General features: G+C 38.1%; 1 protein-coding gene across 1 annotated transcript in view; it reads left to right on the top strand.

The window, feature by feature from the left end:
* The first annotated feature begins 6,766 nt into the window (after positions 1–6,766).
* Positions 6,767–21,063, top strand: part of LOC139730719 (integrin alpha-7-like) — a 68,475-nt gene continuing 54,178 nt past the window's right edge. The window contains 1 exon segment of the mRNA XM_071641586.1: positions 6,767–7,127. Within this exon segment, the coding sequence (XP_071497687.1) occupies positions 6,934–7,127 (194 nt within the window). The 5' untranslated portion in view covers positions 6,767–6,933.

Below are 21,063 nucleotides of genomic sequence, written 5' to 3'. Positions count from 1 at the left end.
CTTTTATCATTACTGGTTTCATTCCGTTTCAAAATAAGCTTATGAATACTCCAAAATGCTATTGTCAAAAACAAACTATACTGACTCCTGCACTTTTATATGTTCAACAAATGTGAAACGTTAATATTTGTTACTGGTGCATGGTATACATCTTGTAACAAACTCTTTACTTATTAAAAAAAAAATCCGTTCACTTTGCATACAATGAAGGCATGAATGATGTCCTCTCTTACGTTGCAATTCGGGCACAAATCATCATAATATATGTTAAACCCCATTGAATAGATTGCTTCTCATTGGCAATAAATCATACAACAATTTCAAATAAATTCTCGTAATTTGTTTTATTTCATGTATTCAATACCGCTTGAATTTTTGAAGATATTGGAAAATATGATGTTCAAGTTCATTTGGAAAGAAAAAAAAATAAAGCGAAGCATTATTACAGAGGATTTCGGTAAAGGTGGAATAAAAATGATGGATATACAAAAACAAATGTTAAGTTTTCGGTTGAAATGGCTGGGTCTTTTTCTCAATGACTCTGGAGATATACGGAAAATAATGTGTTCTTATTGCTTTGATTTACTGGGGGTATTATTTTGCTGCTGAATTGTAACTACTGCATAACATGAGTATTACTAATGATATTGATAAAAACGTTTCATAAGTTTTATAAGACATTTTACAGGCATGAGAACAAATACGATATTGTACCACAGTGAAAGATATCAACACTGGAAACAGTGGGTCAACTGATGTTTTTAAACCAGATTGTTTGGCATATCAAACTCATATTGTATGATAAGCATTCGCTGTTTTATAAAGATTGGTATGAAAATGGCATACTCTACTTTGGAGATTTAGAAACAATAAATGGTTTCCGGTCTTTGGAATACATTATGTCAGAAATTAATTTCAAGAGAAGAAAATGTACGGCAATTTTTTATTATGCAATTTTAGAAGAAAAAAAATACCATTAGTGTGGATCAACATGATAAATAAGGAAATATTAGATAATCATAATCAAAAGAAAATGTATTGTGTATTCCAAATTCACGTGTTCCAAAAAAAAGCAGCAAGGCATTGTATAATTTGATTCCTTCCAAAAATTTGTTAACTGATATATGTTCTTTATATTGGGAGAACAAGTTTCATGTCCAAGCTGACTGGGCCTGTGTATTCAGATATAAGTTAAAATACAAGCATGTTACTTCCAACAGAGATGTTGCGTCTTTACAGAAAGATCTTGCTCATTTCCTGGCCAAATAAGTGGCTTCTCAGGTTCCATCCGGAAAAGTGCTGTGTCCTTACAATAATCAAGACAATCTATATGACTATACTATTAAAATTGGAAATGTTGTATGTAACATTTCACATGTAGACTTATGTATGGACTTCGGAGTGGTGGTTGATTCTAAATTTAACTTCAATCAACATTTCCAGGCACAAATTAAAGCCAATAGATTTTGTGGTGAGTTTGACATTTGTAGGCCCTATATTTGATAAGATACAATGGCTATTATATTTTGGATCCAAAATTAATCCTCTTTATATTTTGGATCAAAATTTTGTCTTCCATTGATTGGTTAAAAGAGCTTCATGTGATTATAGGTATTTTGAACTATTTTAGAGTGTTGGTGTGTTTGACACTCCATGAAGTACTATTTGCAAAATGACGTCACTTTTGGTGACGACATTTTGCAAATAGTATATACTATTTGCAAAATGATGTCACAATCACCCTTCTTTACAATCAAGTGTACGTGGTCCGTCCACGTCCGGTCCCGAATTCTAGTGTTCAGATTTGCAGCGGCCATACGAGCGCTTGGATACATGCGACGGGCAACTCTGGCGGTGCCACGGCTGCTACGTTTTTCAATTTCCGGTCTCTCGCACTGTTGCGTATTGCAGGCGCTGCGCTGCCGCCGCAGTGCGGCTAAGCCTAACTGCGACCAGCCCCAACACGCAGTGTTGCAGTGTAACTGTGTACACGGAGCGTCCCGGGGTTAGGCTAAGCCTATAATGATTTTCACTTTTTATTCAAATTTTTGATCCAAAATATAAAACAAATATACTTTGCCTAGTTTCGAGTTTCTTGTTAAAACTATGGGCAGAGGTGACTCCAAACTAGTACTATTCACTGAGGGGCGCAGCCCCGAAGTGAATAGTACTAGTTTGGAGTCACCTCTGCCCATAGTTTTAACAAGAAACTCTCAAGGCCAAGTATATTTGTATACTATATAGTGATTGGTTGAAAAAGCTTCACGTGATTATAGGTATTTTCAGCTAATACTATTTGCAAAATGACGTCACAAAGCAATTCTGAAATTGTGCGCAGCTTTGTACCTGTCGCTCTGTGTAATGTAACATTTTTAACAAACAATTGTGACATCACAAAGTAGTTCTGACATCGTGCATTGCGCCGTACTGTCACTCTGTAAAATGTATTATAAAATGGGTTCAAGAATGTAGCCAATTGGAAGCGCTGAAATGAGTCACGTGTGCGTGCATTATTTTCTTCAGGTAAGCACTAAGAAGAGTCTCTCTTCCACCTCCCTGGCCTGACGTACGTCACAATGTTTTACACTAGCAGTGCGCACTCAATCAGTTGTTACAAGTGCGTCACGCGCTACTATACGCGCTGTCAATCCTGTAAACAACTTCTAGTTCGGGCCGCGGGCTGCCACAACAGCCGGCGGCCTTTCTTGTGCATAACAGTACGTGGCGTACGTATACTCTTATGCGTACGTACAGTACTTATCAGTGTGCGGGATTTCCGAGTGCGACGCGACGTGCGTAAATGTTTGGGACGAACATCTTCGGACATCTTGACTTTTGAGCGAGTGCTACATGTAGCTGACTGGTATTGACCCACAAAGGTACGTGAATAATGCTGTTAGTTTTCGACCCATTTTATAAAACTAATGATGCACAGGATTATTTCGTGGCGTTAGTGAAGGTGCGGCTCACTCTCGAGTATTGACAACGGTTGCAAACATGCACTCGGCTGCGCCTCGTGCATGTCGCACCATTGTCAATACTCTCGAGCGCGCCGCACCTTCACTAACACACTCTATCCTGTGCATCATTAGTATAACAATTTCTAAAAAAATAATTGTGACGCCACAAAGCAATTTTGACATTGCGCACTGCTCATACCGTCACTCTGTGAAATGTATCAATTTCTAACAAAACAATTGTGACGTCATGAAACAATTCTATTGCGCACTGCTTTGCACGTACAGTACTGTGCGTCGCGCTTGTCAAATGTACTAGCTAGTACACTGTAGTAACATTTCTAAAACAAAACATCACAAGTTATCCACAACGCAGTTCTGACATCGTGCGCTGCTACCCAATACATGCTTCTTATGGTCAATGTAGGATCCCTTCACAACATCGCATCCACCATACGACTTCTTGCTTTCCATTTCCCCCATTTCCACTTCTTTTGTTTAAATTGTTGATACAAGATATGAAACAAAAATACATTTCCTAATTTTGAGTTTCTTGTTCAAACTATAGGCCTCGGTGCTTCCAAAAGAACTATTCACTCAGGGAATAGTTCTTTTGGAGTCACCGCTGCCCATAGTTACCTCCGCCAACGGAGGAGGTTTTATGTTTTCTTTGGCGTTGGTTTGTTTGTTTTTTTGTCCGTGTGCAAAATAACTCAAAAAGTTGTGCACGGATTTGGATCTTGCAGGAAAGATTGAAAATGACACAAGGAACAAATGGTTAAATTTTGGTAGTGATCCGGAAATTTTTATGGACTTTATGAAGGATTTTCGATGTTTCGGCAGGTAGGATCAATGAATTTGAAAGTTCAAGCTGCGCATTATTTAGGTTTTCATACGCGCACTAAAGTGCGTGCTCTAGTTTCTGCTATGTACTTTATCAAGGCGAGGCGCGCCACGCAGCTGAGGGTTTGTGACGTAACAAAGGCTCCTATACTGGGAAATCGGGCGATTTTTTTCAACATGCATACGTATGGGTGAAAATCACTGATCTCTGTGAAAGAGCAATAATAATAATAATAATAATAATAATACATGTAGTGGCGATTTGTCATAGCGCACAGGTCCACTTTCAAGTGCTCATGGCGCTTCAAAAATGAAAAGATATATATACATGCGTATATACATGTTCAAACATGTCAACAAAGAAGAAAATGCAAAAAAAAAAAAACAAATATAGAAACCAAATAAAGAATACAACATATACCAATTAAAAATACAATATTGTTAATGACATACAGCAATTACAGTCCTCAGTATGAGAGGAACAGATAAGTTTTAAGTTTGGATTTGAATGACTCTGTAGATGACAGTTCCCTTAACTGAATAGGTAACTGATTCCACAATTTTGGTCCCATAATGGAGAAAGCACGATCACCCCATCCATGTTTTACTCTTGGAGTTTGGAGTAACAATGTATCTGATGATGAACGTAGCCTTCGAAAAGCAGCGCTCTACTTGGCGGAGGTCTGCGCACTCAAAGTGCTTTTATAGTTTTAGTTAACAAGAAACTCTCAAGGCAAAGTAAATTTGTATGCTAGGAACAGGGCCGGCGGAACCCCCCTCCAAACTTTTTAAGCATCATACAAAGGAATACATAAGGTGTAACCACTTTGGCCCCCCCCCCCCCCCACTTTTTTTTTTTTTTTTTTTTTTTTTTTTTTTTTTTTTTTTTTTTTACCTGAGTGCGTAAGTGGCACTAGGAAGAAATAGATAGAAACCTTGAAGTCAGCGTGGTAAGGCATTTGTTTTTGCTCTGGAGATCATTTTTACCTTCCCCAAGGGAGGACGTTATGTTTTCATTACCATTTGTTTGTTTGTTCTTCTTCTTCTTCTGATTAAGTCTGCCTCCTTCAATAGACTGAAGATTCTTGCAGACTGGTGCTATTTACATTATAATACAATTTATTTACAGATATTTACAAGCACATAGAAAATTTGACGAAAATACTAGCCACTGTGATCAACCGTTAGACGGTTTCGAAATGATCCCACAGATGGCGCTGAAACAATTTCTGACGACAGGGAATTCCAGTTCCTTACAGTTCTTGGGAAGAACGAATGGCGATGCGATTCAGTTCTCGAATATGGTACCTGATAGGAGTGTGGTTGCGAGGCTCTCGTTAACTGAGTAGCCTGTTTGGTGATATAGTCCTGTGCTGAAAGAGGAGTGAGATTATTGTGTATTTTGTACATCATAATTAGCCTGTCATTTTCTCTGCGCTGTTCCAGAGTGGTCCAATTAAGTTCTTGTAGCATTTTGGTGACACTCGAGATGTTATGGTAGCGATTTAAACTGAATCGCGCAGCTCTTCTCTGGACCATTTCCACTTGGTGGATTAGGTTCTTGGTAGATGGGTCCCAAACTGTGGAAGCATACTCAACAATTGGTCGAACCAACGTTTTGTAAGCTGTGGCTTTAACATCAGAAGATTTTATGCGAAGATTGCGTTTTAGAAATGCAAGCACGTTATTGGCTTTATTGACAGTGTTTGTCCGTGTGAAAAATAACTCAGAAAGTTGTGCACAGATTTTGATGAAACTTTGCAGGAAAGGTTAAGAATGACACAAGAAATAGATGATTAAAATTTGGTAGTCATCCGGAAATTTTTATGGATTTTATGAAGGATTTTCGATATTTTGACAGGTAGGGTCAATGAACTTGGGAGTTCAAGCTGCGCATTTTTGAGATTTTCATACGCGCACTAAAGTGCGTACTCTAGTCGCCGCGCAGCTGAGGGTTTATGACGTAACAAAAGCTTCTATAATATAGAAGCTTTTGTTACGTCATAAACCCTCAGAATCGCCCGATTTCCCAATAACATTTGGAAATCCGGCAATTTCTCAGCATGCACACGTATGGGTGGAAATCACTGATCTCTACTGAAGAGCAAGATCATCGGTGGAAGTGTAGCTGCTTGGCGGAGGTCTGCGCTCTCAGAGTGCTTTTCTAGTTTGTTTTGTTTTGTTTTGTTTTGTTTTGTTTTGTTTTTTTTGCTTATCAACTGAAGAAACCCGGGGGCATATCATGGAACAATTTGGTCGGATATTTTTCTGACAAACTGTTACAAGCTACTGAAATCCTTGCATCTGATTGGCTGAGAGCAAATTTTGTCCGACAACTTTGTTGGACAAAATGCTTCATGAAATGCCCCCCCTTCCCCCCCCCTCCCCCCCCCCCCCCCCCGGAGTGGCACCCTACAGAACTTGCGCTGTTTTTGTTTTGTTTTGTTTTGTTTTTTGTTTGTTGGTTTGTGTTTTGTTTTGTTTTGTGTTGTTTCTTGCTTGTCAGTTGAAGAAACCCGGAAATGGCACCCTACAGAACTACAAAAGTTGCCTGAAGACTTTTTTTTTCTTTTTTGCTCGTTAGCTGATGAAACCCGGAAGTGGTACCAGAAGTCTGAAGTGGCCCCCTTCCCCCTACTTTTGAAAACGTGGCGCCGGCCATGAGGAAATGAGTAATGTGAAAGCTATCCAGTGTCGGTCTCGCTTGTGCCAAAGAGATTTTTCTCCTCACTCATGAGTCATAATACTGTAATCTCTTTGGCTAGCGCTGATCGCATCAATCGAGGCTCACGGAGTTCTGTGGGTACAGTATTCTTTTCAAGTCCCTCGCCTCGCAAACAGTACCAGCGCCCCCTCGAGCCTGCGCCTTCCTGCTTTGCATAGGTACGTATGGGTGTGTGATACTACCGCAAAACAACAGCGAGACTGGGACGAAATCACAGCTCCGTATCGCATCGGATCTCGCATCGAATATCGCCGACCGAACTGTACCCGTTCAGTTCTTACAGTGTACTTGTGATCTGCATGCCAGTAGCTCATCCCACAACATCTATTCAGCCCGTCACCACCCGGTTTAGTGAGCGGTCTAGTCTGCATCTGTTGTGCGTAGCGGTGCTGACAGATAGATGAAAAAATGGCGAGGGTTTTGGTCGTCTTCGCAACGTTCCTGTGCATATTCCAAGCAGTTGTAGAAAGGACATTTTCTTTTAACTATGAACCACAATTGCCTGTCATCAAAGAAGGGCCGCGGGACAGTTATTTCGGATTTTCTGTGGCCGAACATAGAATTACAGATGCCGAACCAGTCGCACCTTATGACGAGAGTGTGTAAGTATTATCATGGCACCTTCGGCTAGACAAAAAAAAAAAAAAGAAAAAGAAAAAGAAAAAGAAAAAAAAAAACCGTCTGGAGGAGTTTTATATAATTTTGTGGACTTTTCATAGGAGGGGATTCCGTGCAGCCAGAAGTAGCCTCCGCGGAAAATATAATATCATAATGTCCCTGACAAGATCAAGATACAGACTGATCTTTACGTTCAGTCAACTTGTCGTCATCAGTCAAATTGTTCCAAAGACCTGGCTCACATGTGGCTGTTGATGTTGCATTGGCCTTGGCAGTGTTGCTATCTGGCGGCTCCTGGAACCATGGCATAATGTCTAATGATAGTCAGCAACATCACCTATCCAGTGAACAATTTTGACACAGATTCAACAGATTAATTCATATATTCTAGAAAGAATTGTCTATAATTTCTGAAGCCAGTAGGCCTGGATCCTATTGCCGTTAGTAAACATGCAGTCTATGAGTATTAAATCTGGAGTGATATTGATCAATTCAAAAGTCAATGGTCATCATGGTCTGCATGATTCATTTTATTGATTTGTTTCATCTATCTCATCATGGTAACCCCGGCCACATACATTCCTCAGTTATATCATTACATGAATTGGATAATTAACGTCAATTACCATATCTAGTAGTCGCCACTTGCGTGTATTTCCTATGCACTCCCGGGTTGGCGAACTAATGATAGGCACTGAATTAGTTCGCCGCCCATAGCGCGCCACGTATTATTTAATAGCGCGTGTGTTTATATACACACACTTCAATGTAGGATGGAATTGTGCATCATCGCATTTGAAAAACTTTGTTAATCTGCCACCTGAAATCCATTCGAAACATTCTTGCATTAAAAATGGTTTTGTCACCTGTTTACATACATTTGGATTACAATTCTGATTTTATGGAGGAAAAAGGTTAATTAGGAATGTCTTTTGAGGGCAATGAAAATCCGTCGCCCCGGCTGATCTTTGATCGCGGCGCGCGTTACAGTGTACATGCCATGTGAATGTCTGGCGACTTTAGGTGGTGGCGACTTAATGGTAATCGACGTTAGAAGTCGATCATTATGAACTCTTTTTTTTGGCCTTTGCTTTACTTTGGGATTACTTGAGATGTCATGTATAATCTTTCTTGTTTCTAAACCACTTTACCATCTCCTCGGTCAAATGCTGTAAAATCTATTGTTGCTCAAGTGTTGAGTCAGTGATGTGAACACCAACCAAGCAAGGTCTGCAAAGAGTGTGCAGGGTGGTCCACAACTTGAAATTTTAGCATGTTGCAAGCTCAGAATCTGAGAATATTGCAGAAATTGAATATGCGCGGAGCGCACACGATAGTACGCAATATTTTGCTACTTATCTCTCTTTGTGCTGCTTACATTCAATGTTCTCTCTCATGTTTTGCACACAAATATCTAAAGTACCTGGTAGTTTGATGTTTCTTATGTTATGCACATGTTTTGCACATTTTTGAATACTTTTACTTTGAGCTTGTTGCAAATTCTTGAGGATGTTGCATAGCATGTTGCTGGCTATTTAGGATGTTGCACAAGAATTTTAGCATGTAGCAGCGACATGCTAAAACCCCTCATGGACCACCCTGAGTGTGTACTTCTAACATTTTGTATTTTATCAACTATTTTGTAGTAATCACCATAAAGAAATCAAAGATTTAATCAGTACATATTACAATATATTGCCCTGCAAGAAAGTAAAAAAATCAGTAGCCAGTCTAATTCTCTAAAATGTGGTATTATACTGCCCATATTGGTACAGTTGACAAGTATATAAAAAGCATCATCTAATTTATTCCTACATGTACATGTATTTTTATTATGACAGTAAGTTAAGCACGTGTTTGGAATGTAAAATGAATGAGTTTTGAAGCTTTTTACAAGGGCATCATGCTGGCTTCAATGACATTGAAAATACCATCATTGATCTCACAAAACAATATTTAAATTAGTATTAAGTGCACTTATATCATTAATGTAGGCCTACATTGTCCTTTCCTAATAAATTCCCAATCAATATGTTGACTCAGGGGAACACAGTGTACAATTCATGGACAAAATGCATGATGAGTTAATAGCAATTATACAACAGGAACATGCCTAAACAACTTTTGATGCAAACATGTTAATACAGGCTGAATAAGTCTATCAAATATTGTCAAGAAGAGACAGTAAAAATTGAATTTCATTTGACTTACAGTAAAACAGTTTTTCCAGCTCTGAGCGAGGACTCTCACTCGTGCAATGATTCTCATTTTACTTTTTCTACAAGGGTTATCCATGGGAACCTCCTGTACTGAACTTCAAGCTTACTACATTGATCATTTACTTGTAGTGCCATACATATCCAGTATGGTATTTAGTTTTACTGGTCCTAACTGATCTGCAAGGAGACAGCATGGTTTAGAATTCAAGCATACAGTTGTAGCTGTCAATAGGAGTGATGATTTAGATTTTGTAATAAAATCATACATGTAGTTACAACAACCATCATACCCTCCTCAACATGCGTAGAATGTAACACTGAAGCCATGCATTGGAAGGCAATGTTGCGTATGAACCACTGATCCATTTCCAATTTTGTGAGGTTTCCTAACACATGTAAGGTGGCTTATCACCACTTCTTTCCTTCTATAGTTGAGTAAGTGCTTTGTCTTTTGGAGACCACAGTTATTGTTTTCCTAGCTGTTGTTGTCACAAGCTCATATGCAGTAGACAAGATTTATTCCACTAGCAAGTGTCAGGGAGATCTGCATATATGTGGAACTTACACTAAACTGCATTTCATTGAGTTGATTTACTGGAGAAAAGAGCAATTTCCTTCTGCTTCACCTGAAACCACATCCTGTCAGCAAGGCATTTATACCAAAGATTTTTCCCACTAATCCACATCATGGGCATTTGGGTGAGGGCCCAAATAGCGCATTATCCTTGCAGGTTCTCATTCATTGTTTGTTTGCCCATCAGCAAAGTTTTAGTTGAGGGGGGGGGGGGGATGAGTTTTGCAGCTCCCTGTTAATGTTTTTTCTAAAACAACCAAATATTACACATGCCACAGAAGTACACCGATTTGTATCGTCTGAGGGCAGTAGTTGTAGTAATGTGTTAGGATATTCAAACCTCTAGTCTTGTACACTCTGTTCAAAATCAATAGACAGTATACCTCTACATCTCATTAAAAACATAACGACAGATACGTACAGCATTGGATTATTGTTTCAACTTACGTGTACAGTATACGCATCAACATAATATTGCACTTTACAACACTGTCAGTACTTTTGTATATGGTAATATAACATACCTTGCATATAGAAGCAGTACCTCTCGCGATTTGTCAGTGTGCATTCTTTGTATTGTCATTGAGGGATTTACATGAATGATTATGACTCAGCTGCCACACAGTCTGTGAATTTCTTATGTGCAAGATTGAGTATCATGTTAAAGCACATGTCCAGGAACTGAACATTTACAAACTGTATGGATAACAAAGTGAGTTCCTGTGCAGTACCGTACTGAGAAATTTATGAGCCAGTGCTTGTCACTTACATTGTAGTGTTGCTTTGGGGGCAAAATTCGTGCCTAATTGTTTTAGCTTATGGACAGTAATAATTTGTATTTATCATGAATGTTTCAATTAATACCCACAGAAACATGGAAGTTGAGATATCAACAATTTCAGAGATTGAGTGACAGAAAAAGATAGTTTGAACCAAACAAGTAACAAGTGATATCACATGTCTTCACTTGCCAACCTTACTGTCATTAGTGGACATGACTTACAATGTAGAACATCATAGTTTCAATGTGCTGGGTAGTTCTCTTTAATCTTTGATATTATTTAGTGCAGGAGGCTGGGCATAAAGTTGTGTATGTACATGTATCTCATGCTTAACAGCATGAGAGGCAGATTGATAGCAACGTATGTAAGCATCACATCCTGGAAAGAAATGACCATTAGAGCCTTGTTTACAAGTATTTAACTGATCAGCAATGTTTACTCTGATTGATGACGCGTGGGTGTCAAGACAGCAAGCTCAAGGTTTGTACATCTGCACAGTCTGTGGGTCTGAAAAGCAAAATATTTCTAACACACCTGCTAAATCAGGTGTGAAAAAGAAAGTTGTACAAAGCCATACAATCGGAGCTACAGTGTAGTGTGCTACGATGGTTAAATGGTGCATTACACTGTGCATAGATATACAGCTTCCTTCATGCTCTGGCACTCACCATCCTTCCTAGAACCTCAAGAACTACATAGTCCAGTACATGCACACATTTACTTCACTACACGCTAAAAGGCTGCCATCATGCCAATTGGCTGAAAATAACCTTTACTGTGGAAAAGTCTAGCCTTTTGAAGGAGGTGCAATCATGTAACATGTACCTTATGCTGTACGGTATGTGTACACATGTAATATTGTGGGATGCATCACCTTTCCCCCATGCTAGCCTATTACAAGTACATTGTATCATAAGATGGTGTTGATCCAGTTGTAGTTCCAGTGTGTGATGTTCCATTTGTCCATCTGCCAAAATAGTGAGTTTTGCTAATAATGCATTGTATATATTTGCTACACATTTTGTAGGTAAAAGGTTTTGTACAATAGCAACATAAAGGATGCATTCTGTAAATGAAAATGGACAGATATGCACAAAACAAAGCCAAGCAAAATTTATCTGATGAGGAAGAATGAATTATAAAATAGAATGTTGATCAATGTCCAATTGCCTTGACTTTAATCTTGTACAAATAGTTTTGTCAACTGATTCACAAGCAGTACCAGAACTGCATTGTTTGTTTGTTTGTTTGGTCTTTTTGTGATAAAAGTGAGAAAAAAAAAGTGACAAAGCTCTGTCTTTGGACAAATTAACATAGTCAAGCTGTAATTGTTTGTATGATACTTTTTTTTTTTTTTTACTGTACACTATGTGCTACATACATGTATATGTGCATGTATCATGATAAACTCCCTGTAATACTACATACATTGTATTGTACATCCCATGATTATGTGGCTTTGCATGCAGGTTTTCTGAGAAGTAAATAATTCGTTGAGGAAATGTCTTTTACCCATGGGTTAGCTCTGTTGCACAATCATCCATAATTCTATTCAGGATCAGCTCTGTAATTGATGAATGTAAGGAATTAAACAACGACAAGATGTTGCTGCGTAGGCCCTTGCTCTAGTTCTGTATGCCTGAGTCCTGTGACTAACCAACTGCCTCATCTAGGAACTATTCTAATGTCACCAGTCGTATCCCGCAGAGCTGTGACCCAAGGAATACCTCTTACAGTGCGTGGCGTTTGTCAGTATGAGAGTATCTGTTTGAAGCCTTTGTTCCAGATTCCATATTCACTTCCAGTCTTTCTCTTCAAACAGTTTCTCTGATGAAATGCAAGCACTATTAAAATTCTGCAACATGCAGTATGTGTGTGTCTGAAGGCAACATATGGTTTGAGAGCATTGTGGCCCAAAAGGAACTTCTTTAAAATAAGGAGTGAGATTGTTACTAAAGTCATGCATCATATGCAGAACTTTGTCCCAAGATATGTCTGTAGATATTTTGTAGATTAATTTAGAATATGTAATGTAGTGACCCCTTACAGAAGGCCTGCCAATTTGAGGTATCCAAATCTTCAAATACTTAACAATTACTTTTACTTTCTATCGCAAGACCAGGAAAGACTTAAAGGACAAGTTCACCTTCATAAACATAAGGATTGAGAGAATGTAGCAATATTAGTAGAACACATCATTGAAAGTTTGAGGAGAATCAGACAATTCGTTCAAATGTTATGAATTTTTGACGTTTTTGTGCAGTACCCGCTGGATGAGAAGACTACTGCAGTGTATGAATAACTTAGATGTCACATGCGTACAACAATATAAGGAAAATATAAAGAGAATTTCACAAAATTCCATCTTTTGAAAAAAGTACACGTTCCCCTGACTCGTTACCGATAAATGTTATGGGTAATATTATTCCCCCTGCCTTTAGAAAGAGGCAAGTCAATTGCTCTTTTATTATGCGAAAAAAATGAAAATATGTTAAATTTTCTTTTATATTTTCTTTATACTGTTGTACGCATATGACTCACAAGCTGTAGTAGTCTCCTCATCCAGCGGTTCCAACACAAAAATTTAAAAAATGCATAACTTTTGCATCGATTGTCCAATTTTCCTCAAACTTTCACTGATGTGTTCTACTAATATTGTTGCATTTTCTCAATCCTTATGTTTATGAAGGTGAACTTGTCCTTTAACTGAGGCACTTCATTTTTACAGGTGAAACCACAAGAAAATTTGTCATAGAGAACCCACTGCACCCCAATGTCTCTACCATGGATGTTATTTTTAAAAGTCTACAGTTTTGCTTTCACCAGTACATACTAATACTCTGGCATTGTGTTTGACAGATTGCTGGGTATCCTCATGCCATGGGAGCCTGATAAAATGTACTGTTTTGATGGGATTCTAGTAAAGGGGGTCACACACAGGTACAAACAAACACACACACAGAGGCACACATTCACATCTGTCTTAGTTTGTCTTAGAAGTAAACTACAAGGACATTTAAAGTCATCCAAATATTGGACATGAGCTTACAGTGTCCTTATTGATGTGGCACCTGTCAGTCCTGTCAAAAATATTGGAAACATCTGTTTACAAAGGAGACAGGACAAGGTGTCTTTCTACCTGTAGGTCCATCAGATTATGATGTCAAGAGTGATCATGTTTGTCACTGGTCTTCTTTAGCACTTTATGTAATTTTCACTTTATGATAAACATAAGATCATTAAACTTTGAGTTTTTCCCCCATCTCTTCAAGGGGAGGATTAAGTTTGTCAGAATAAAATACACTAATTGTGTGCAGTTCATTCTGGCAGGAAGATGTGCATTTCCATGAAGAGCAAATCTATACTTCATGGAATATTTTGGGGTGTGATAACATAGCTATCTGCTCTGTGATACCAGCATGAATAGATTACACCAAGATAACGTTCACTGATCATCGCAGGCAAATTGTTGACAGCAAAACCAGAAAGATGCATTTATTTCTGTTAGACTACGTTGAATGTGCAAAGATTTACGATAATCATTCAAAAAGATATACTTCTTCAGTACATACAATGATGTACATCAAGTACAAGTATTCCTCTCTACATCTGTTCTAAATGTGTGGCCAAAGACTCCAATGTATACTCCTTCACAATTACAACACAGCTGACTTTACTCAAGTTCAAAGCCTGCTGAAGTTTATCAAGGGATTACATTTTTTCTCTCTTTCAATGTGGAGAATACTGGAAATTCAATATACTCTCATGTGGCAATGTCAGTGCACCCATCAGATTGACGTTTTTCTTCAAATTCAGTAATGCCTTGTAAAAAGTGTGAGAAAATTTTTAGGATCAGTGTCGGCATAACATTGCCACAGAAGCCTGGGGTCCATTTCATGAAACTCTTATGAGAGACTTTTTGCTAATATGACACGTATGAGAGACTTTATGAAATGGATACGATATGAAACGAGCTACATATGTACAAGCGACTTTGGCCATCCTGAGATTTATGTAAAGACTTTAACTACTGTATATGCCATATATTTCGCGAGTCTAAATTTTCGCGAATCAGGAATCCCCGACGATTTCGCGAGTGGTTAAATTCGCAGCCATGGAGCCTTGTACTGAATGGAGAAGTGCACACGCATATCACATTCACATCGGGATAGGAGTCAATATTTTCGCATGTCTTTAATTTCGTGAATAGCACCGGACTCGCGAAATTCGTGAAAATAAAAACCTCGCGAAATATTCGGCATATACAGTACTGTATGTGAATGATGACTTTATATGTAAGCCTTCATGAAACAGACTTCTGGAGTATTGGTAAATGTTGTTTCTGATTTGACCAAAAACAGTACTTTGTCTGCTTGTTGTGGTTGTATTTTATGTTAAGTTGCAGTAACACTTTGTAAATTTCATTTGTAGATGGTAGACTCGTGTGTGTGTGTGTGTTTGTGTGTATGTGCAGTGTACATATGCTGTGTATGTGTGTTTGTGGGGGGGGGGGGATAGATTAAAATGTACCTGAGTGAGGAAGGTGTAGGGTTAGCCTTGATTCCATTGAATTTTCTGGTATGCATCAAGATGACTTTAGTTCGTCAAAAGATTTGGTTGTTTACTTTTTTCTGAGTCAAGATCGAGCAAATATTCTGCACATCAGAAGGGTATTGGACACCACAATGTAAATAGCTTCTTTCTTTTCTTTCTCTCCCTCTCATCCCCCCCCCCCCCCTCTTCCTTCCATGGGAAGAGGGAGAACGAGTACTACTGCAGTACCTTATCTGCCAAGCATTATTCTCCCGAGATGATGATTTAAATGTCAAAAATTTCTCTCTGATTAACTGTCTGGAGTCAAGGCAAGCATGACACTTGGCTGTCTCGAGCTTGGGCAACTGCACAGTAATAGTGAGAGGCAGATTACCCTAGATAACGATGAGACCAGATGAGAGGAATGTTGGCCAAATGACAGCATCTCATTCCGCATATACTTCCCCTGAGTGTGTAAATCTTTTCCCCACATCACTGGCCGTTCTCTCAATCTCCTATTAGTATCTATATTCACCAACTCTTTCTGCGATGCTGGCATGTCTTAAAAGTGAAAGAACCATGTCTCACTCAGTTTCGCAATCTCTTCTTGGAAAGGATGCCCCGAGATGCTAGTTTCCTGCTCTTCATGATAATGAATCAGTCTTTGGCTGTATCATTTCAGTGTATGTGAAATATGGGGATTATTTTATCTTATTTTATTTCTTTTTTATGGGGGGGGGGGGATATGTATGGTCATGGTTACCCAATGTTGAGCTGATTTGACACCTTGCAAATGACCTATACATGTCGCATATCATTTCCCTGTTTTCTGTCATCATGTTCCTTCTTCTTTGTTCAGTAATGCAAGATATCTATATATTTTGAGCCAAATCCAGTGCTTCAGATTCTGCTAAAATCATACCACCTTTTGGAGTACTTGTACATTGTACATGGTCTTTGCAGGACTCCCTAAAGATTATGAAACTACATGTATGCCGCTGTTGCATGTACTGTAAAATGAGTGGCATTGATTTAGTGAAGTTAATATAAAGAGTTTTACTACAGCAGTAGCTTCAAATCAAAATGCATCAATTACTCTTCTAGGAGATATGAATTGTTGTTTTTCTTCTTTTTTTTAAACCCTTTTTCTGCAACCAGAATCAAGCAACACTCAATTTGAAAACACCTTTTGGCCATAGTGGGCCAAACATGACTTGAGGAATGTCATTTAGGACTTGCAATTTCAGATAAAATTGCATTCATTTACAAGCAAGTTCTTCATAGGTGTGAAATCTTTCATAGACTACATCATACATATGTAATTCTGATGTAAGATTTTTTTTTTTTTTTTTTTTTAATCAACACGTACTGGGTATACAAAGTGAAACCCAGTCATATCCCATAGTTGTGGTCGCAGTGGTTTGTTTGTGAACATACAGGCGTACTCAGATGAACTTTGACATTTGTACTCTATTATTCTGTGTGCTGTAAGATACATCAGTGAGCATTGACAAATCTAATGAATGAATAGTACAACGTATATCTGCATGTGGGCTTGGCCCATATGAATATCCTTCAATGAGCAGTTTTATGTCAGCATTTCATTGTTCAACTTTTACTTTAAGGTGGGATATGAGATAATTGGTGGTGGTGAATGGAATTACATTGTACAAGACCTACAGATAGTTGATGTACTACATAATATGTAGTTCACTGTGAAAAATTATGTATTTTGATGGGAATGAAGTTTATAGTATTAGGATAAGGGGACTATTCAGCATCTTTTTCAAACAAGCATTATAAAGCTAGAGGCAAAGGCAACATGGGATTTTCTTGATAGCAATGTTGGCATTTAGTATTACAAAGGTAGCAAGCTGGGGCTGATGACATAAATCATATAGATATCAGGATTTTTTTTTTTTTAATATGGGGCTGATGACAGCACAACTTATTCATCTCATACACACTGTGACTACTCAAGGCCTCTACATGAACCATACATATGAGTATGATGGGTAAAGATATACAGGATAATTTTTTTTTATTATTCAGAGGCACAGTCTATTATTTCATTACTGTAATTCGTATTTAGTAATCCATATGATTTTCTAGCAGAAAGGAAATTTGGCAATTTTATTTCTTTTAAAATCTATTTTATTGTCCCTCCAAACTGAGCCTTGGCTTTAATGTTATTGACGAAGGGGATAAACATGTACATCACCTGCCCATCCCTGCATCCCAGGCTGTATCTGATGTCACTGCATGGTGCACTGCTTAGGGAGCAGCAGGCACTGTCAATGACATGCCATTGTCCATATTAGGTGACCTCGGTCGACCTCTCATCAACTGCCCATAGTCTAGGTGCATGCAGACCCCAGATTTCCTTGGTTTGACTTCATTAGCTGCAACTCATCAGTACGCTGGATGATTTTATATTGTTCTCCGTTACCGCTATGAATAATTGATGACTTTTATTAATAAGTTGTCTATGGCAACCCTAAAAGCAATTTCCAGGTCTCTCTTTAATAAATCTAATCCTACCTTGCAACAAGTCAGTATTCACCATAGATCAAATGAGAAGTAGGTATGTGTTTTTAAATACATTGTAGGTAATGGGTCAGGTGAATGTTGCTGTAATGGGTTCACATTCACTAGACACCTCTTAACCCATTGGCCGGAATTCACGAAGGTGGTACAAATTAAACCATGGTTTAAACCATGGACAAAAACCATGGAGCGCCAAGTGTCGCATGGAGTATGTCTTTACGAAATCAGTCATTTCGTCGATGAAATTATTATTTTGTAACGAAATGACAACATTTTGTAACTAAATGAACATTTTGTCCATGAAATGATGATTTTGTTAATGAAATGGTCATTTTGTCAACGAAATGACCAATTTTGTAACGAAATATTCCTTGCAACACTTGGCGCTCCATGGTTTCATATGTACCACCTTCGTGAATTCGGGCCATTGAGGACGAGTCCTGAGTATACTCAGGCAGGTGTCTATGGAAAATGCATGTTGTAGCAAAATCAGCCTGTCCTCAGTGGGTTAATAGATGATTGTGCACAGATTATTACATGTATGCTAAAAAGGAATGGGTGTTGAGTGTTGTTTCCTGTCTTTCATTACTTCTCCTGGAGTGTCCACTGTACTTAACCTCATTTATCAACCACATTGGAGGGTAGTTTTTAAGTGATGATGGCCATTTCATCTGGATAGGAAAATTCAACTCAACATTTGCTGTGATGAAGTGGAGTTCTCAAGAGAAACAGTTGAATCCATGCGCACTATTAAAGTCTAATAGCCAAAACTGTTAGTGTGAAAGTAGACAGTAGTTATGTTGTTTTAATCTGTAAAATGTTGGTGCTGAAATAGAACTGATAAAGATGTTTGGAATATACATTGTATATACACTAGGCCTATATGAAAACATCCTATGAGAAACTTTATGAAGTGCACTCTCAAATGGTCAGAATTTTCCCTAAATTGAGTACATTCTAAAAAATCAGAACTACCGCGAAAAATAATTGCTTTTTGGTGTAAAAATTATTGACTGTCCTTTATAACATGAAATGAAATCATTTATCATTTGCAACAGATGATAATGTTTCATTTGTCAGTCATGGCTATTAAACATTATTGTGCACTGATTGAAAGTGTCATATAGTTGTCATATTGATATGGCTATTAAACATAATCCTGTTTTATTTATAGATGTCTTGGATTGCAGTGATGAACATGTGTTGTGTGTGTGTGTGTGTGTGTGTGTGTGTGTGTGTATGCAGGTACTTGTGTGCAAACTATATGTGCTTTTCTGCTGGTAGTGGTAGACTGTCAAGCTTTTTCAGGCAATGTGATGAATGATGTCCATACAGTACACTGCAGAATGTCAATCTAGAAGTGTTGATTTACCAGCCCCTCCTAGTCCCCCCTCCCCCCACCCCATCTGATACCTTCAATGAACAGATTTATGATGATCAATATAGAGATTTGCTGTGTTTAGTAGGGGAGAAAAATTGTTCTCTTTTAATTAATATTTTTTAAAATGTATTGTAGAGCATTGTCAGTCAAAAAGCAAAAGGACATTGGCTGCACAAACTACAAACCTGTCAAAGTATTAAATGTACAAGATATAGCCTACACCTTACAGTGTAAAATTGATGATATATGTTTCAGTGAATGTATGATGTCATTTCACTCAGTGTTGTCAGTATTTGACAATAACACCCCTACCCATGAAGTGCTTCTTATAGTATTGATTCCACTGCCTCCTTGGTTGACTCTTCCTTCTATGCACTATTTCCTGCCATTGATGGAAGAAAATGTCACCTGAAAACTTGATTGACCATGCAAGAAGAGTAGAGTGTGGCTTCTACACTTCTTGGAAGATACGTACACGTAATATTTTTTGCATTATGATGAATTATATGCCAGCACAATTTGCAGTGCAATAAAGTGGGGAGTGAAATTGTCTGGAAGTAGATATATACATGTAATGCCGGGCCATTCAGATGAGATATGGAGCTGTAGAGAGGTCATTTCTGTCAGATAGTGCACTGTCCTGCAAGATGCAGTGACCTGTTTCTTTTCAATTTGAATTAACTTGAGGAAATGTCCAGTGAAGGACTATAGGAAGTCATTTCAGCCTTTTGTTACCAATATGTGTGTGTGTGTGTGTGTGCATGTGTGCATGGGAGATGGTATTATGAGATGCCAGTGTACAGGTCTAAAATATTCTCACTTATTGGCAGAGTACATAAACATTCCAAACTGTTATGACATTGGTTTCTACATGATTACACCAGAATGTGTACCGTCTTGCATAATATTAAAAAAAATGATATTCACTCTATGAATATGTCATCAAATGACATTCTTCATGATAAATCATATCAGTTCACTTGATATTTCCTTGATACAGCAGCATATTTGTTCCAGTAAAATCAGACATGGAAGAATTACTTAGAAATGTAAGATGGTGAGGGAAATTGATCATGTATTGATTCAGGTCCAATACTTTTGAATAAATTACCATTATACACTGTAGGAGTCTCCCAATATTGATGTATACAGAGTTAAACGAAAATCACATCTTTTCAATTATGCATACAAGTGGTTTGTTTACACTGTAGTTTTATATTGTTTGTTTTTATGCATCATTCCCTATTTGTATTGTCCATTTTCATTTCTTTGAAAGGTTTTAGGCTCCGTGGCTACTACTATTGAAAACACTGAAGAATTCAGTGCTGATTTATGTCGATGTAGGGCACTTTGTCAATCAGTGGTGGATAACGTGCTATACAAAGGTAGATAACCATCATTATCATCATTTAGGTTGATACTGGAAAGCCTATTGTTTTTGCAACTTTGGTGTAATTTTCGTGAATTTTGCAAAATCATTATTGGTCACAAATTCAACAACACAAGAAAGTAATGCCACATGCTAGGGAATTAATGCACTTACGATGGCCTCAGCTTTAAATCGGGGAAAATGTCAGTGACCTCATACATGGACATTTCTTTTCACAAAAGTAACAGCTTTTATGTTATATGTTAGGAAGACAGTCTTGTTTTGCATAACAGGAAGCGTTTCCTTCCAAAATGGGCTAGCCAACATGCATGGGTGTGGGAAAGTGTAAATTGTTTGTGTAAAAGGTCTGTGGTGTGATGTTCGTTTACACAGAAACCACAGACAGTACCCATGTGTGCTCTTCAGGAGCCTGGAGTGAAAAGTGAGTGATACACTTTTAACTGTGTCATTACCACTGGTATTCAGCCTATACACACATCCTGTCCATGGTATAT

This window comes from Diadema antillarum, unplaced genomic scaffold, assembly GCF_040938485.1.
Source record: "Diadema antillarum isolate AM-2024a unplaced genomic scaffold, OU_Dant_1.0 seq00000329_RagTag, whole genome shotgun sequence".
In the NCBI taxonomy this organism is placed as follows: domain Eukaryota; kingdom Metazoa; phylum Echinodermata; class Echinoidea; order Diadematoida; family Diadematidae; genus Diadema; species Diadema antillarum.
The sequence above is the reverse complement of the archived record's forward strand: the minus strand, read 5'-3'. Positions and strand labels throughout refer to the sequence as shown.